This window comes from Alternaria postmessia (assembly GCF_024291825.1).
Source record: "Alternaria postmessia strain BMP 2775 chromosome Unknown scaffold_30, whole genome shotgun sequence".
In the NCBI taxonomy this organism is placed as follows: domain Eukaryota; kingdom Fungi; phylum Ascomycota; class Dothideomycetes; order Pleosporales; family Pleosporaceae; genus Alternaria; species Alternaria postmessia.
This window is the reverse complement of record NW_026260103.1, coordinates 313874-330987: the sequence shown is the minus strand read 5'-3', so window position 1 is coordinate 330987 and position 17114 is coordinate 313874. Positions and strand designations below refer to the sequence as shown.

The 17114-nt window shown below is 51.4% G+C and overlaps 7 protein-coding genes across 7 annotated transcripts; 3 read left to right on the top strand and 4 right to left on the bottom strand.

Moving 5' to 3' along the window:
- Positions 1-731: 731 nt before the first annotated feature.
- On the bottom strand, positions 732-1874 carry J4E82_005674 (uncharacterized protein; the record flags this gene model as incomplete). Its single annotated transcript, XM_051731935.1, has 2 exons — positions 732-1007; positions 1056-1874. The coding sequence occupies 2 exons, from the start codon at positions 1872-1874 to the stop codon at positions 732-734; spliced, it is 1095 nt and encodes a 364-aa protein (XP_051588425.1).
- A 1412-nt stretch (positions 1875-3286) lies between these two features.
- On the top strand, positions 3287-4569 carry J4E82_005673 (uncharacterized protein; the record flags this gene model as incomplete). The annotated part of the gene is made up of 2 exons (XM_051731934.1): positions 3287-3942; positions 3993-4569. 2 exons carry the CDS (start codon positions 3287-3289, stop codon positions 4567-4569), a joined length of 1233 nt encoding a protein of 410 aa, XP_051588424.1.
- Positions 4570-6043: 1474 nt separating this feature from the next.
- On the top strand, positions 6044-8340 carry J4E82_005672 (uncharacterized protein; the record flags this gene model as incomplete). The annotated part of the gene is made up of 2 exons (XM_051731933.1): positions 6044-6897; positions 6945-8340. The coding sequence occupies 2 exons, from the start codon at positions 6044-6046 to the stop codon at positions 8338-8340; spliced, it is 2250 nt and encodes a 749-aa protein (XP_051588423.1).
- A 384-nt stretch (positions 8341-8724) lies between these two features.
- Positions 8725-9654, bottom strand: J4E82_005671 (uncharacterized protein; the record flags this gene model as incomplete). The annotated part of the gene is made up of 1 exon (XM_051731932.1): positions 8725-9654. The coding sequence occupies one exon, from the start codon at positions 9652-9654 to the stop codon at positions 8725-8727; it is 930 nt and encodes a 309-aa protein (XP_051588422.1).
- A 377-nt stretch (positions 9655-10031) lies between these two features.
- J4E82_005670 (uncharacterized protein) lies at positions 10032-12489 on the bottom strand (the record flags this gene model as incomplete). The annotated part of the gene is made up of 2 exons (XM_051731931.1): positions 10032-11742; positions 11789-12489. 2 exons carry the CDS (start codon positions 12487-12489, stop codon positions 10032-10034), a joined length of 2412 nt encoding a protein of 803 aa, XP_051588421.1.
- A 368-nt stretch (positions 12490-12857) lies between these two features.
- On the top strand, positions 12858-14133 carry J4E82_005669 (uncharacterized protein; the record flags this gene model as incomplete). Its single annotated transcript, XM_051731930.1, has 2 exons — positions 12858-12860; positions 12910-14133. The coding sequence occupies 2 exons, from the start codon at positions 12858-12860 to the stop codon at positions 14131-14133; spliced, it is 1227 nt and encodes a 408-aa protein (XP_051588420.1).
- Positions 14134-14852: 719 nt separating this feature from the next.
- Positions 14853-16244, bottom strand: J4E82_005668 (uncharacterized protein; the record flags this gene model as incomplete). The annotated part of the gene is made up of 2 exons (XM_051731929.1): positions 14853-15244; positions 15464-16244. The coding sequence occupies 2 exons, from the start codon at positions 16242-16244 to the stop codon at positions 14853-14855; spliced, it is 1173 nt and encodes a 390-aa protein (XP_051588419.1).
- Positions 16245-17114: the final 870 nt, after the last annotated feature.

Sequence of the window (17114 nt, the reverse complement as noted above, 5' to 3'; positions counted from 1 at the left end):
TCAGTCTCAGTTCGCGATTCTAAAAAATGTCTTGGCAGTCAATCAGGTCAGTTCACTACCTCCAGACTGACAGTTTGAACCGCAAAGATGAACTGACAACTGACTGATTGACTGATAGCAACTCTGGACAAGACAATGAGCGTTTGTTTCCAAACGGATGGCATGCAAAGTTCTACCCACTGTATAAATAGTATAGAGATGTGATGAAGTTATGTCATTGATGAAAAGACGTCCACTGATGGCTAAGTTCTGTATGTACGCCACTCGATGAAGCTGCTTCCGCTGTGCCAACGTGTCCTCCCAATATGCTCTGCCTGTCAAAATGACAAAACTCGTGGGAAGAGTATGCTGATAGTCAAGACTTCTCTTCTGCCAAATTCCACCTGATGCATCTGATAGGTCTAGCAACTGGCTTGTTGCCCACCCGAACCTTGCATAGTAGTAGTCTGATTCCATATTGTAGACTGAGAGAGCTAGTCGTGAAATCAGCCTCAAATCGCCGCGAGAAGTCTGAGATGTACATACCATATGGGCCGTTCTGAGAGTGGGTTGGGTAACTCCAAAAGAGCACGCCATGGTAGAGTATGTCTTCTGTTTTAGAGAGGACGAGAGAAAGAACATGAGATCGGGAAGTGAGCTTTTGATGAATTTCGAGGCGGACCATGGGAACTCTCAATAATCCTTTTTTTTAAGAGAATCATGTATTCTACACACAGACAGTGTGTCACTAATCATGTTTTTCTCGTGGCTTCCCACCATTGCTGATGAGCCGAGCAGACCTTGTCATAGTATCTGTCAAGCTCGGCGCGCTGCATAGCCATGAGTTCTCGTTCAGGCGCTACCTTTTCCAGGTCTAATTCGTGCTCCATCGCACGGATAAGCATAACTCTGAGTTTGGTACCGTGGTCGGGAGGAGCGCGAGCGTTAGGTGTAGCGGATGGATTATCATTTGGGGTAGGTTGTTTGACAACGGACCGGTCCAGGATATCTTGTTGAATGTGCAAGCCCTAAGATACTTTAGTGAATGTAGGTAGGATACAATTGCTGATACTTACATGTTTAGCATGTTCAATGCCAGAGTCTGCTGAAACCATTTCCCATGCCATGACATCGTACGCCTTTGCCCTCGGGTTCAGGCTTGGGTTGAAGCTCTGCGCGGAGCTGATCGGGGGAATAGTTTTGCCTTCACCGGACTTGCTCCTCAGGTGCGGGGGGATGGACTTCTTGCGGACACTTTCGGGACGGGATGAGATTTTTGAGCCAGTGGCAGTGACAACCGATACGTCAAGCTTCCTTTCGTCTTCTGCAATTGCCTTCTCTAGAGAGGCCCAAACTGATGATAGGCTCTTTGTAGGGGACGCTGACTTTCCAGGGGCCCTTGATACTGGAGTTTCTGGACGGCGATAGTTTGGTGCAGGCATCAACTCCATCGTGCCTTTAGGGGGACCGTCGATACGTGGGGTCGGCTTGGTACTAATCGATGGATACTTGCGTGACTTAAGCACTGTGACGGACTCCAAGGATGGTGAAGTGGGTTTGACGTCTTGAACAAAGTCTCTTGGAAAGCCCGTGCTACGTGCAGCTGGCGCTGGCCACTGCCCAAGTCCACGGCCTAAAGAGCTTTCTTTTGTGGATGGTGATGATGCACTTTCGCTCAAAGCTTGGCCGTACATCTTCGCTTCTTTCCTGTACGACTTGCTCCGGCGATCTTGTTCAGGGTCGCGATTGAATCGGGGGTCAGGAAGATTTCCTGCTTTCGGGATACTGTTCGGATCGGGCTGCCAGTTTTCAGCCTCGGGTGGCGGTGGAGGAAAGGCATCCCAAACAAAGGCTGCAGCCTTGGTAGCTGTCGTCTTTGGTGTGATGGACGGCATTGACACCGGCAATAGAGTTGATAGAGCGAAAGGTCGATACGTTGATGTAAAACTCTGGCCTGTGCTTACACAGTAAACACATAACTCTGCTGCGGAGGTAGTTATTGTGCGTGTGTGAGGAAGGAGAGGAAGTCGAAGGTCAAGGCTGTTGATGAGGCAACTGGCTAGCTGTTGCTGCCGATTGAAGTCGAGGTGAGCGCGACTTCCCGAACGAGAAGGCAGGAGCGAAAGCTGGGTGACCACGCAGCGACATCAATACCGCTACCAGACAGTATCGAAGGACTTTTGAAAGCTCGGGCTAATGGTGCAATTCGTCGTAATAGAAACGCAGAGTATTGCTGACAACGAGAAACTGTGATTGAGGAGAGCGAGACGACAGTACACATTAAAGCTTGTAAGAAGAGAAGCGAAGAATATGGCCCAGAAGAGACAGGGCCAGGCCATAGAGGCTGAGGTCATCTCTCTCACCTTGAGCTTCATGACATCCTTGCGCTACCTGTCGTCACAAGAATGAAGAAGGGGGTTATAAACATAAAGAATAATAGAACAAAAAACGTGTGCCTACTATTCTGAGGGATGACGATAGTATTTGTAGGAGAACAGAAGCAAGCACGAGCCTATAGCTAAGAATATCAGAGTTGCAGTAGTGAAGCACTGAATGTTTTGCTGTAGAGTACATATTGTTTTGTAGTAGAGTAGAACGCAGCAAATACCTTTACAACAAGCTGAGCCATTGGGTTACCTCTTGGAGACGAGCGATCTGATCGGTACATGGCCTATACCTAGCCGATGGACACACTCAGTAGCCAAGGAAAGACGGCCATATCAGTCGTTACTAGGTCGTTATGCAATGCTGTACCCGGGGTCTTAGTATATACAACTTCAAAGGCTTCGAAATTGGTGTTCTCTGACCATGACAACTCGCCGCTGCTGCCTTCGGGGATCGTGCCACAAAAGCCGACCGCTAACCAGATTCGCTCATGATGACTGCTACCCTCACACGTGAGACCGCGACAACTGCGGAGATCTATTTCTGCATCCGAACACTGCGCACACGACTTCATTGAGCTTCCGATTTCGCGTAGGTATTGTGAGGAACTCGGGAATGCAATCGTTACTACGCATCGTATTGATTTTCTGACCCTGCTTGCTCGACTACCTGCGGCGCTGTCGGGTGTGCTCGGCAAGGTGAACAGAAACCTAGGTCTTCACGATCATCCTGATTTTACTTGTGCGTTTTGCCGTCCATTCACTCTACCAATCCTTGTTCTTGATTGGTGGGCACCTTCACTCGCTCCTTCCACAACATCGCAGCTCCGCAACTTCGATTGTTATGAGCGAATCTCGCTCTCTCAATCTCTACACTCGCCATTCCCTCACTCATCTCAAGAGTTATCAACTTTTTCCGCAGAATGGCGGGAAAAATCACCTATTCGAAGCGGCCGAACAAGCGTCGGGTACCTCATGATCAAGACGCAGCGCACGAGGAAGACGACAGTCGTAAGCGGAGTAAGGCAGATGCCGAGTCAAATGAATCGCGACTGCCAACACCACCCCCGAGCCGAAAAGAAAGAAAGTCATTTTCCAAGGGTCCAGTGTCCATTCCAGATGACGACATGTATCCCCCGCGCTCTGTGTTCGACAAAGTGCTTGGAAACAAACAACACCGAGCCCCCAAACCAGATGAGAGTAGTATTCGGGACAACCGGGAGAACTATGTAGAGATCATGAAGAACGGGAAAACATCACAACAGCAGAATGGCTGGGCAAGGAATGGCTCTCTGCCAACACCACCAGCGGAGGCGCAGAGGAAAGCTCATCAACAAGCGCGAAGAGATGAGAATCTTGCGCGATACAAGAGAGCTGCAAACGAGGTCGAACCGAGGGTGTTTGAAACATCATTGTCTAAACCTCCGACCCAGACTTCGCAGCTCTTTGAGCGGATTATCAAGAATGAGCAGCCAAAAGAGCCATATCAGCCCAAGGCCTACAAGGCTGAGTGTATCGCAGCACCACGGCGGACCATAGCTGGAGAGCGATTATCAAGAAGATCAGAGCAAGCCCAGATGTGAGCCATCCAAGGATACGCGCTTTATGAGCACAGACTGACCAAATTAGATTCATGGCGAACCAGGCCAACTCACCTCTTCTGCAACTCCCTGAGGATGTCAGAAATCTCATTTATAAGCATGTGCTTGGTGGCAGGACCATCAATATCAGCTACGAGAATTACCGCACTACTTATGACCCTACAAAACCCAAGAGGGCCCAGGACGTCGTACCTGTCTTCAAGTACCGATGCACAGTATTCGACGGTAAACGAAATCCATACACAGCGGTAGCAGCACAGCCCTGGCTCAAACCTCCCACAACGTTCACTTTACTCAATGGCGTTTGCCGCCAGATGTACGAGGAGACGGCGACTCTGCCCTATCAGCTCAACCTGATCGCTTTCGACTCACATAATATCATGTTCAACTTCTTGTTGTTGGAGAAACGCCTACGTCTTGAGCAGCTTGATGCGTTGACGGAGTTTATGCTACCGGAGACGTTGCCAGGATCGAATACACTAGCCTGCCTAAGGAACGTCGAGAGGGTGTTTCTCGGAGTCGCACAGGAGGGGAGGGTCAGAGGCGCGTATCGCGTCGTCCGCACCGAGGGCGAGGAACCACGGCTAACAAAAATCACCAAGTAGTATGGGGGATTTTATGGATTCGTGAATGTGTAAAAAATGGCGTTAAAGGAGTCTCGGTACGGTTGCATAATACCCGGTATAGTAACGATGTTACGACCCAACTACACGCACACGACTTCGCGGCCGAAGCCGGAATTCATCTTGTAGCTTACACAAAGTGTTGGTGATGATTTGCATGAACAGTCGCGGTGCTTCCTTCCTTTTTTGTCCCAACCGTCGAGTCAGTTGGCTCAGCAAGACTGACATGTGAAAGAGGCGCCACGTCTCAGCCCACCCGCTGCGCGAATGACTGCGACTGACTGTGTTGTCACACCCATATTCTTTTTGAGTGTGCACTGCTGGCTTATGCATGTGTATCTCGTGGACAGAAGAGGATCGGAGATGGCGGTCAAAAGAGGTTGGGATAGCTGCCCCACGTCTGCATGTTTCTCCAGATCTACTCTGCCTGCAGCGTAGGATCGCGATGTCGGACAGAGCAACTATTGCGGGCGCTATACGGCCTTTCCGGACCAATATTGCGTATAGCTCATACTTCATAGGCCGGGGCCGTCGGGAGTTGAACACAGCGACAGGCGGGTGTGAGGCACTCGCCCTCGTAAGCTCACATAACCAGCAGCATCAAACACATGATCCATGGGTGCATTGCAGTAGCCTGCCAACTCTGCAGGTACAGGTGGGAGTTGCGTGTCAGGGTCGGTGGGCAGTTTAGCACTACCGACGCGGAGCCATGCCAGCCATGTCTGTTTAGGTGCATCCTTGCCTATGACGATGTACCACGCTCATGTCCCCACGCTCCCTGGTATGCGCTGCACGTATCGAGTACTTGAAAAGTATCCATGCCTTCCATTCCCGCGCACGTCTCGTCACCCGGCGACCACATATTTGAATTGTTGAGGCAGCAAACCTGTGGCGTACCTTCCGCGACTTGCGCGACCAAGTGCGCATGACCACCCGCAGTTGACCCATTTCCGGCCATCCTACACCGCGTCTTCGACAAAGGCACTATTACTAGGCTTCATATTCCCTCGAGTGCGAGACCCCCATAGTAACCGGCTGCACCTCTTCATCTCCATCACCACAACCTGCGTTGACGTTCCGCACTCGATCTTCCGATCCACCTTCCACCGGCTAAGCCAGGCTTCGTCACATCCGCGCATGGCGTGCACCGGCGCTCGATGTCATTGCTGTCTGACACGATATTCACAGGCGGCAGTACAAGACTGCACGTAAGAGGAGGACAGAATGGGCACAAGGCGATAAGGAAAAGTAAGAGTCATGGCGGCTTCCTCGGTCCCCTTGTGCAGTTGGCCAGGAATCCGTTGAGGACTCTAGGCGAGCCAGCAGACGACGACCATGTTCCTGAAACGACCGCGGGTGCTGCGGAAGCAAACCGTAGGCAGGTCCTGTACCTGCACATGAAAGACGTGGGTCATCCAGATTGGTCGTGACCCTTTCACATGCTGACGAGATCGCCATGCAGGCCGAGACATACGACCAATGGAAAGCCGCCGCGACCGAACTCGATATCTTAGAAGGAAACGAGGCCTGGAAAGAAGAGGATGACACAACAGAGTACAACGTAGATCTGGTTGCCGCCCGGCTGAAAGAGCTGGACGACGCTCGTTTAAGTTGTGATGTCAAAAGGATGCTTTTCCTGGTTAGGACCACCCTCACACGCGGATTGGGCGACATGGGCGATCTGTGCTTATACAAACATTCGCACATTGGAACCAAGCGCCTGATCGAGAGGTATATTGAATCTGCGCAGCAGACCATGGCGGCTCTGCTGGACGTCTCAGAGAAGCAGGGAGATCAGTGTCCTATCGAGCCGCGACGTTTGGTCGATCAGCTCCTTCAAACGCGACAGTCTTTCGGGCGAAGCGCGCTGTTGCTCTCAGGCGGCGGTACCTTTGGCATGAACCACATCGGCGTTGTCAAAGGTCTCTGGGATGCTCGTCTTCTCCCACGCATTATATCGGGAGCCTCTGCTGGAAGCATCGTCAGTGCCGTCCTATGCACAAAGACAGATGCAGAGGTTCCAGAGGTTATGCACCAATTCTGCTATGGAGATTTGAACGTATTCGAAAGCCCTGATCACCCGGAAGGCGTGGTCGGCAAAGCGATGCGCTTGATGAAGTCAGGCGCTCTCTTTGACATTTCGCATCTCATGAGGGTGATGCGCGATCTGCTCGGCGACATGACCTTCCAAGAAGCATACAATCGAACTCGTCGTATCTTGAACATACCTGTCTCGACTTCTTCGCTCTACGAATTGCCCAGACTTTTGAACTACATCACAGCGCCGAATGTCATGATTTGGTCAGCAGTGTAAGTGGCAACTAAAGAACGTTTTGTTCTTGTGCTAATCCGCTTAGATGTACGTCTTGCTCAGTGCCGCTAGTATACAAGAAGGCTTCACTTTTAGCCAAAGACCCGAAGACCGGCCAGGAAGTGCCTTGGGATCCAAACCCTGACGCGACCTGGATCGACGGTTCCGTTGACAATGACCTACCGATGACTCGATTAGCCGAGATGTTCAACGTAAATCACTTTATTGTCTCGCAAGTGAACCCACATGTCGTTCCCTTCCTAGCAAAGGAAGAAGAAATGGTCGCTACAGAAGCCCAACAGGATGCTGCCACCGGTCCCGGCTGGATGAGCCTTTCAGCTAGCCTTTGCAAGGGAGAAGTCATGCACCGCCTTCAACAGTTAGCGGACACTGGGATTCTCCCAAATCTGGTAACAAAAGGAAGGTCGGTACTCAGCCAGCGTTACTCTGGTGACATCAATATCTTTCCAAAGATCAATTATGCCGACTTTCCCAGAGTCTTGAGTAACCCCACACCGGAGTACATGATTGGGTGCATGCTCACTGGACAGCGAGCTACATGGCCAAAATTGTCGCGTATACAGAACCATGTAGCCATTGAGCTCGCGTTGGATGATACGATCCAGAAACTCAAGGGACGACTTGTGTTCACACCACAGCCAGACCTCAAACTCACACGGACAAGCTCTCAAGACAACGACTTTGCCCATAGAAAGCGAGCAAAGTCGACACATAAGATGACGCGCTTCGAACTCAGAATGGAACCTCCTAGCCCTGTTCTACGAAAATCTGCACCCACCAGTCCTCTGCTGTCGCGCACAGCCTTAAAAGCAGCCAACCAACCGCTTTCCGTTCCAAAGCAAGCCAATGGCACAAACAAGTTCAAACGACAATGGACCGAGACGATCCAACTAGACCCCATGTCCTCCACCAACGACACCTCGGACCATGACTACTTTGCCGATCCCGAGTCGGACACCACATCTAGACTCTCCTCTCCTTCACCCGCCACATCACCCACAATCAACACTCCCACCCTCTGGCCTTCAACCCCCCAAGCTACCATGCAAGCGCAGCCGCAACCCATCACCTCACATCCCACGCCACTACCGCCTACTCAAAATCCCTTGAGTCGTCGCACGGGTACAATTCTCAATCTCACCATGACGTCTACCGCGAGGCATTCATCTAATCCAAACGTACCTAGTAGCCCTGAGTTGCGGTATAAACGTCTTTTCCATCCTCCTGGACCAGCAACACCAGATGTTAGTGTTGGTCCTCCTGTGTTGGACGTCGAACCCGTGGCTACGAATATGACACGGTCTCCAGCGACTAGTAGACCGGGTAGTCGACGGAGTAGTGGAGCGGGTCTGGGGTTGGGTTTGCCGGTTGACGCATCGGGGACTAGGGGGATGCTTCTGAGAAAGAAGAGCTATGTGTAGGCTCTTCTTGCCTCTGCTAGACGTCTCCACGGGCTCATCCACATTTGTTTCTCGTATGGCACCTTTCTCGTATATATTTTATGCGCCTTCTCCGCGCTTCAGCAATCTTTACATAGGTTCTCTTTTGTTTTCGTTAAGATAGTGTGGGTGAAGGGGATGTATAGTGCATAGTCACAGGCTTTGAGCACACCACAGGAGAGCAGATTGAGAAGAGAGATGGAAAGGAATGAGGGAATATGGAGAAGAGCGACGATACCCCAGGACTCGATACACGTGTACTCTTTCTTTTTCCCTATACAAACAAGACAAGACGAAGAGTTGATATAGATTGTTAAAAGTACAAATTACCACATTAAGCTCGTTCCATCATTGATTAACATGCCCTTACTTGCCTTCTTGCCTCTCCCTCTCTCTGTCTATTTGTTTCAAAACCTCCCTGTCCTCGACAAACTTCTTCCTAACGTCTTTGCCCCTCCACCGCTCGAACAACTCATACCCCACTACAAAAATAATGGGTAAACCCACTATTATCGCCGTCACCCTACGCGCCGCAGGTTTGTACTTGGGCGGGAGGCGGATGTCGGGCGTGGGTTCTATTATGCGCGTAGGGTGTTGCTTCTGGTATGGAGAGGGCGGTGGACGAGGTTGTGGCTGTGATGGCGAGGGTCGAATGGAAGGGTAGGGATTGTGTGGACGAGAGGTTGTAGGTTTTGGAGTCGCTGGGTAGACGGGTGAGGGGGCGATTTTGGGGGCCGAAGGGAGTGGAATGGTCGTTGTTGTCCTTGAAGCCGTGTTTGAGGTTGTTTTGTTATTCGACAAGGACGCAGTTGTGGGTGGAGTTGGTTTCGATTGTAAGGATTGAGTCTTTGGTGATGATGTTTCTGGGGATTGTGACGACGGCGCGGTTTTCCTCGTGTCTTGTACACTTGCTTCGGCTTCTTTCTCTACGACCTTTTCTGGCTGTTTTGCCTTCTTCAGCGTTCCTTTAGCTTCCACTTCCTCTAATATCTTGCTCGTGGACGGCGTGACGGGCGTAGCTTGTGCTGGCGCAATTGCTGACTTGGGCGCAATCTTCTTCCCCGCAGCAACAGTCGCAGTAGTAGTGGGAGTAGTCTTCCCGCTTTTCGTAGCCACCTTCTTCTCTTTCTTGACTTCCACAACCTTCTCCTTTGTGCTTGGTTTCGCGGCCGCCTTCTTCACAGCCGCCTTGCTCGCTGCGACTTCTGGTGTTGTCCCCGCATCCTCGGCTACGACTTTCTTCGGGCGACCGCGTTTTTTGATAGCTGGGGGTTCGATTGTTGGTTTTGAAGACATTGCTGCTGTCCAATTGGTGTACAGACTGCAAAAATGGACGATCGAGGGTGTGGGGAGAGCGAGACGGGCGTTGCGACACGATGACTAGCCTGGGCGCATTCGAGGGGTCGCGGCGGGAAATTTTGGGCGAGTATGTCTTTAGGCGGAGATTAAGATGTGATGCAGGGATGCGCGTGCGTACAACGGTTCGTAGCGTGTCTGGTATTATCGATAGCTGTAAACATCACTTTACTGCATGGCGACTAGTCTGTTGATGGAGACCATGTGTGTACATTTCATTTAATCAGACGTCTACGTTACATCATATACAAACAGCATATCAAAACTCCATGAACAAACTATACCCGTGGTTCGATCCAACAGTATCATGTTCGCGATTACTTCTGTGCTTCCTCCCTCTTCACTCTAAAGAAGGCCAATTTAGCGAAGCGCCCTAGCTGACCCCAGTAGTGTCGGCCAGCAGAGTGATCCATGATCCTCTCTAGTAACCTAACAACGGCCATTCTGACATCTTGTCTAGGGTGAAACAGGCCCAAGCTAAGGTAGAAGAGACCAGCATCTGGGATGACACAAAGCAGCTGCAGAATAGTCTCATACTGGAGTTGGGAGCTCATTTTACGCTCATGGTCATTTGCGATTGTGAGTGACTGGGCCATGGAGGACAGGTCGCTCGAAGAGGCATTCTTACTCTCACTGTGCTCACCCGCTTCTTCAACGCATCGCGCCAATGCAAGGTAGATGGCCGCCGATTGATCATGTGAGAGTTTCAAGCAGCGCAACTTGTCGTGCTGATGGGCCATATCCAGACCGCGCACTGGTCTCTTATTCCAGTGCCTCGCCAGATCCTGGACGCAACTGTAATAGCTTCTTGTGTTGCGCCAGCCCTCGATACGGTGCACGTTTGCAGCGAGTTCTCGAAGCTTGTGACCTTCATCTGGCCATACGTAGCCATGTCCAGAGACACCATATCCGCCGACATCGGTCTCGTGAGAGCCAATGTACAGTGCAGAGGCGCCGTAGACAGTTTCTTCAAACGCCGCCGCAATGCGGGTGAACTTCAACACCCACGAGCGCCATTTGGCTCGAATAGCATTCTCACCGTGGCGGTTGGCGATGCTTTCGAGGAGTTTTTCCATGAATTGAGTGTCACCGGTTGCGTCGATGCCGTTGGCCGGTGGCGCGCCTGGCCCATTCAAAGGGAGGCCCTGCTGCTGGAAGAACATGGAGCCTTCTGTTGGTGAAGCCGCCTCAATGCGATTGCTGATCTTCATGCGACCAGTGGGTAGGTCACATATTAGGTCCCACCATTCGGGCTTGTAAGAGAATGCAGGGTTGGTGACGCCAGCGATGAAGCCAGGGACCTTGAGCAAGTCGTCTACTTTGGTGAGATCGGTGTACGGGAAGGCATGTCGAACGAAGCCGCGGAGGATGCCACCAGAGGCTAAAGCACATGCTGCCAATACGGCCTCTGCGACTTCTCCTGAAGGTTGGTTATGTCCGATAAAGATGATGCGCTTCTGGGTGAGGAGTGCATTGACAAGGACAATGATGGGATGAGTGTAGGCACCGCTCGTGGTCAGGTGCGGATGTAGAGCAAAGGGCTGCGGTTGTGTCGCATGAGGGGTGGAGAACGTTTGGATAAGCTTGATCAGGGAAAAGTCGCCCACTGTCTCAGGACTCAAAGCGGTAGGTATCTTGACGGGGACGGGAATGCCGTTGTAATTGATCTTGGATTCAAACTCATGCGTGTCCCGTGGAACCGTGTATGTCTTCTTCCGCGATTGAGGATCGGACGAGGTTTCAACAGAGTCTCTTGCTGCGTCGAGCTTCTTCCGCTGCCGGACCATGAGCTCAAACTTCTCGACGAACATGTCTTTGGCATCACTAGCGCCAAGCACAAAGTTCTCTAGAGGGGATAGTCGCGGCAGCAGCGACAGGTCCATGGCGTTGAGAGAGTTGTACAGGGATTCTAGAGTTTCGAGGACGGGTGCCCTGAAGTACTCTTCGAGGGCCAGCAGCAACAGGGGCTTGTATATGTGCAAGAAAGGGTGTCGCGTGCATATCGCCATGGCTTTTACGATGGCGCCTCTACGTAGTGTCAGTCATGTCAAGTAGACGGTGGTGCTCGTCCTACCTCTTCACCGTGTTATCTTGCTTGGTGTTGACCAAGTTCAAGACATAGACCAGCGGTGGCCCATCAGAGTCCAGCTCTCCTTCGCTCTCGGTGTCGTCGTCCTCATCGTCGTAGTCGTCGTCTTGCTCTTCGGTATCGGCAGTCGCGTCGTCTTCGTCGTCCAGGCCCTCTTTCCGCCGCCGCCTTCTCCTTCGGCGCTCTCTCCTGGCCTCGCGCTCCTCCTCTTCGGCGGTGGTGTCCTTGTGTAGGAAGAAGATGGTCCAGTCTTGGCTTCGGACATGGGCCTGATCGGGCAACATGAGCTCAGCCAGCATAGTCTCGTCTCCACTGATTGCCGCCGGGTACTGGTGTTCCATGATGGAGCCGCGGTCGATGTCGAAGGCGGCGACAAGTATGTACTCGACATGGTTCTCAATTGCATCGGCAGGATATTGCGAGCGCAGCTTCATACCGCCTCTGGGCAAGGCCTGCATGGAGGACTGATGCGACGAGTCGTGCGAGGACTGTATCGAGTCTTCGTCGCCCTCGCGGACCATGGGGGGCTGCGGGGAGCGAGCTTTGTGGTTGTGGCCATTGCGGGTAGAGGGCGAGCGCGAGGGAGGGAACGAGGAGAAGGACGGCTGACGCTGCAGAGATACAGGCTGGGCGGCATTAGGACCGTTTGGCCGCTGTGCGATTACTTCAGCCATGAGTGTCTCCATCTTCAGTACGAGTACCTGGCGACTATGGATACTACATTATGGATCGACGGCGCTAGGGGAACCTAATGTAACCGTTCCGAAACAACATGGTGCCGTGTGGAGGAAGTGCGGTAAATGGATAGGGGACATGTGTAAAGAAGGCGTGAATGGCTACAGGACAATTTTCAAAGCGGTGACTATGCATGTGACTCGCATATGATGCTGCCCCAGGCGAGTGAAGGCGGACCCTGCATCTCCGTCCATGTCTTATCGATTAGCCCAATGGCAGGGGTCGTTGCTAGGCCATCTCCAGTATCAACACCAAACAACGCGACGAGCGGCCAACAGTGACATCGCGAACCCTGATTCTACAAAAGGAATATACCACAATGGTACGTATGCCTTCATGCATCATCACTGGGACACAGCTAAGACATGCAGTCGGAAACACCAACGCCTTACAAGCCCTCCCCTCTCGCCTTCAACAGCACACGCCAGTCGCCTTTTAGAAGACCGGGCTCCATCAGACAAAGCTCACCGGGTAACCTGCGACCATCGACGCCAAACAGCTCCCCTCTCAAGCCAAAAGAGACACCGACCTCTCCTGCACATACACCCAACCGCCTATCCATTGGAGGCATCCCATCGCAAAACCCGCCGTCATGGCTGAACACAAGAAGGGAGTCAGGCACTCCAGAGCCCACCTCACCTGCCCGGAATCTTTCTCCTGCGCGCCAGGTCTCCCCAACACGGAATGTATCCTCGTCATCGCAAATGACTGTGCGCCCATTAAGCACAGCGTCCATTGCAGCCAAATTTGAGGGCGTCGCGAGGGACGACACGCCACCTCCTCTTTTCAGCAGGAGGAAGTCACCACCCGTAGAGAATACTGAGTCGCCGGTCGAGGATTTCAAACCCGTAGATGACTACACACCGGTCGAGGCACACAAGCCAGCTGAGACTTGGATTCCGGTGGAGAGCTACAAGGCAGTAGAGAGTCCCAAGCCCGTCGAGACCTACAAGCCAGTTGAGACCTATAAGCCAGTTGAAACATACAAACCAGTCGAAACCTATAAACCGGTCGAGACCTACAAGCCAGCAGTTCGCCCTGCTCCCATGCAACGCATGGCCTCCAGCGACGCTCTCTCTAAGCTCCCACCTCCCCTCCTCCACAGCATGCGCGAATCCTTCAGCGTAATGGACCGTGACGACGACGGTCACGTCAATGCCGCCGACGTCGCAGACATGCTGTCGCAGCTCGGTCTCTCCGCCACCCCCTCCCAGCTCTCTTCCTACTTCGGCGGCGCCCAATCCATCAACCTAGCCACTTACCTAACCACGCTCTCCGACCTCCTCGGCAATCTGTCTCACCAGAACGAGCTCACTGCTGCCTTCGAGGCGTTTGATGATAACGATGATGGCCAGATTGATTTGGCCGAGTTGAAGGATGCGTTACTGCATACCGCGCCTGAGCATGGCGAGAAGAAGTTGACAGAGAAGGAGATTGACATGGTTATTGAGGGGTTTAGTGGGCGGAGGGCTTTTGCTAAAGGTGGGAAGAGTTTGGGGAATCGGACAGAGGTATTTAGGTATCAGGAGTTCATGTCGAATTTGACGGGTGGCAGTAAGAATGGGGGTGACAATGGGGAAGCAGCGCCGGCGTAGATATGTCTACTTGGATAGTGGGCTGGGTGAGTTTCTTCATGCGCAATCGCATGCAATTCGATGTATACCAATGACTATTCCATATACTGTACAAGCAGCGCTTGCTATTTGACAATGGGTAATTTGAATTGAAATTGCAATTTGAGCTAAAGGTACTCTGTGAGTTGTATATGATCAACTATTTATGTAAATGAATTGTATATCTGCATAGTACAACTTCGTCACCTCATTTTTAACTCAGCCACCTTTACTTTCGTTCCCACCGTGGTCCTCGCCCTCTTTATTTTCTTACAGTGTCTTCCTCGTAGTTTCGAGACGCATCATCTTTAGCCGAGCTAAGGATCTTTAGGTTTCTAAGGAGATTGATGCAATTCAGAGTAGGAGTGCCGTCTTCAAAGCTGCTTGTGATTAATCCTATAAAATGCAAGTGATAAAAATGCACTTTTGCTCAGCTTCTACAAAGCTAGAGTACTTCCGAAAAGAATGCAAATCAACTGCCTAACTTCCAAAGGTCGACGCAATCTGCACTGAAATGCACGCAACCATTCGTCGACCTCGCAATCGTACTCGATAAAATCAAACGATTTTCCTTGGATGGCCAGCATCTTGCAGTAATCCAGAGAAGACGACTAGATCTCATTTCCCTGATCCATATGATCTTCCTCGGCCGCATCCGCTAGACAGATGCAATGCTTGACATTGTGATCGGGCCTGTCTTCTCACTCCACTGTCCTAAACGTTCTCTTGAGAGCCTTTCTCTTCCCTGATTCCTCGGTCGTGAACCTCCACTTATCCATGTCGTTTGTAGTCAAACGCCCTGTTGCCTCAAGAGATGCAAATCGATCCCACTGTTCCTCTAGCTCGTGATCAACGTCTGGGTCATGAACAGCTTGATGTCGTGACGCTCGGTCGACGCAGTGAACAAGCGCGTCGACGATTTTGGAAGGTAAGATGTGCGTTGATGTCCACGTGGGACGGGATCGGGGGATGTTGTTTATCATGCCGGCTTCCCTAACTTTGATCCACTCTTTGGCTGTGAGAGCAGGGTTAGGACCTGGACTGGTGTCTGTATCTGAACCCCATGTCTGCCATCCGGGAGCGGAACAGTCCGCTGTGAACACGGAGGTCCATTCATTCTTCGTATTGAGTCTAACGATCTTGAGATAATGGGTTGATTTGTCTGTCCGTAGGTTGAGGTTGTGAGAACAGTAATGAACGCTTGCTAATCTTATGTGTTAGTTTCCACTATATCTATGCTTGTATAGTACGAAGAACGCGGTGCTTATTCATGAATATGAGAGCTTCCAGAGTCTCACATGGCAAAACTTACTTGAATGACATCGAAGATTGATCTGCTTCCTCTCAAATACTCGGGTGTCCTCCTTTCCATGCCAGCCCTCGAACCACGCCGTGCCTTCTACAAGGTCAATATGCAACGTTCCAATGTCGCTCTTGGAAATAGGTTGGGTGCGGAAGCATGTCATATATAAGTGATTGGGCCATGGCGGGGAGTTGTGTGAGCTTTTTGCGCGTTTGTGTGGAAAAGCTCGCTCCATATCTTGGGTCGCTTTGCGCTTGAGTTCGTTTTCTCCTGCTCCAGTTGCTGCCCGTGCTGGAGCTTCCTCTTCACCCTTGAAAGGAGTCTCGATAGGTCGAGTTTCGATGGTCGATATGCCGCTGAGTTCTGATTGTGAAGGCCAGATCATGCGTTGCGGAGTGGGATCAGTAGCCACAGTACGAATCGTACTGGTGGATAGCTTCGATTGGGCCTCAGATACTGTCTGTGTAGACGCAGACGCCATCATACTTGTCAAGCCTTGGAATTTCCATTCCACGACCTCACCATCCTTACCTTCGTAAGCAATATTGAGCACTCCATCGTTCTTGATCAAGCGCAGGCTTAGACCTTCGACACTTGCTTCGATACCGGGCTCCAATTCTCCAAGAGCTTCGGCTTCCAGTTCATCTGCGGCATCCTCGAAATCTTCTCTATATACTTTATGTACCCTTGGCTCTTTGTTGGGACGCGCGTGGGTCAGTACAAGTGTGCTTGACTGTAGTTCGTGAATATAGAGCGCGAGGCCTGCGAACTTGACCAGTAGGGTCCGCATCTCTAAACTTCTTCTCTGTCGGTTCGAAGGCGACCGAAGCGCTTGGGACTTTTTCCAGATGAAGAGGTAGATCAAGATGACCGACTCAACGAGAGTGTACGGCAAGTCGTGTGAGAAGGGACGAGAAGTGAAATAGCAGACTTATATACAACCAGAAGGAAAGAATGAGGCAACACTATCATCTGCATGTCTCTCACCTACGCATATCGACAGACGACGTGACAATACTGTCTTACTGTCTTTCAGAGGTGATAGTCGTCCATTACAATAACAGCCATGCGTAAATGATTCCCGGTAGGACTATACGTTGCAATGATATTGTAGCATCTTGTGGACGACTGCCAGGTCAATAGATGTTTCACAGGCCACTCTTGGGGTTTAGTGTATGAAGTGTATCAAATATCTTGCTTGTCCGTGCCGATGTGAACTTGTTCGCCACGGCCGTGTGAAATGAAAGCGTTCGTCTTCATGTCCTGCATTGAGGCTCCGGAACGATGCCTCGGGCAACAATCTCGGCGACTGTGCTCGGGATGATGACACAATCTCCCAACCTCTTCCCTTGTCAAGCCGCCCGACTCTATTCCGGGCGGGTCATGAAGAATGACGGTGAGAAAAGAATAAAGACAAAGAACATGTTCGTCCATTAGGAGCTGTTACCGTGGAGTTGTCCAAGGATGGTGGTGTTGAGAACCCTGCTGCTAGCGTAGGGTCAAGATATCCGGTCACAGATTCGATTGGCGGAAGGCACACGTGATGTACAACACATCGGCACGGATTAGACGGGCCCAAAAATCCCCATCCAGTCGTTGGATAATGGCTGTGAATAGTGTTGAAATAGAACTGAAAGCGGCTAGCACTGGTGAGTTGGCC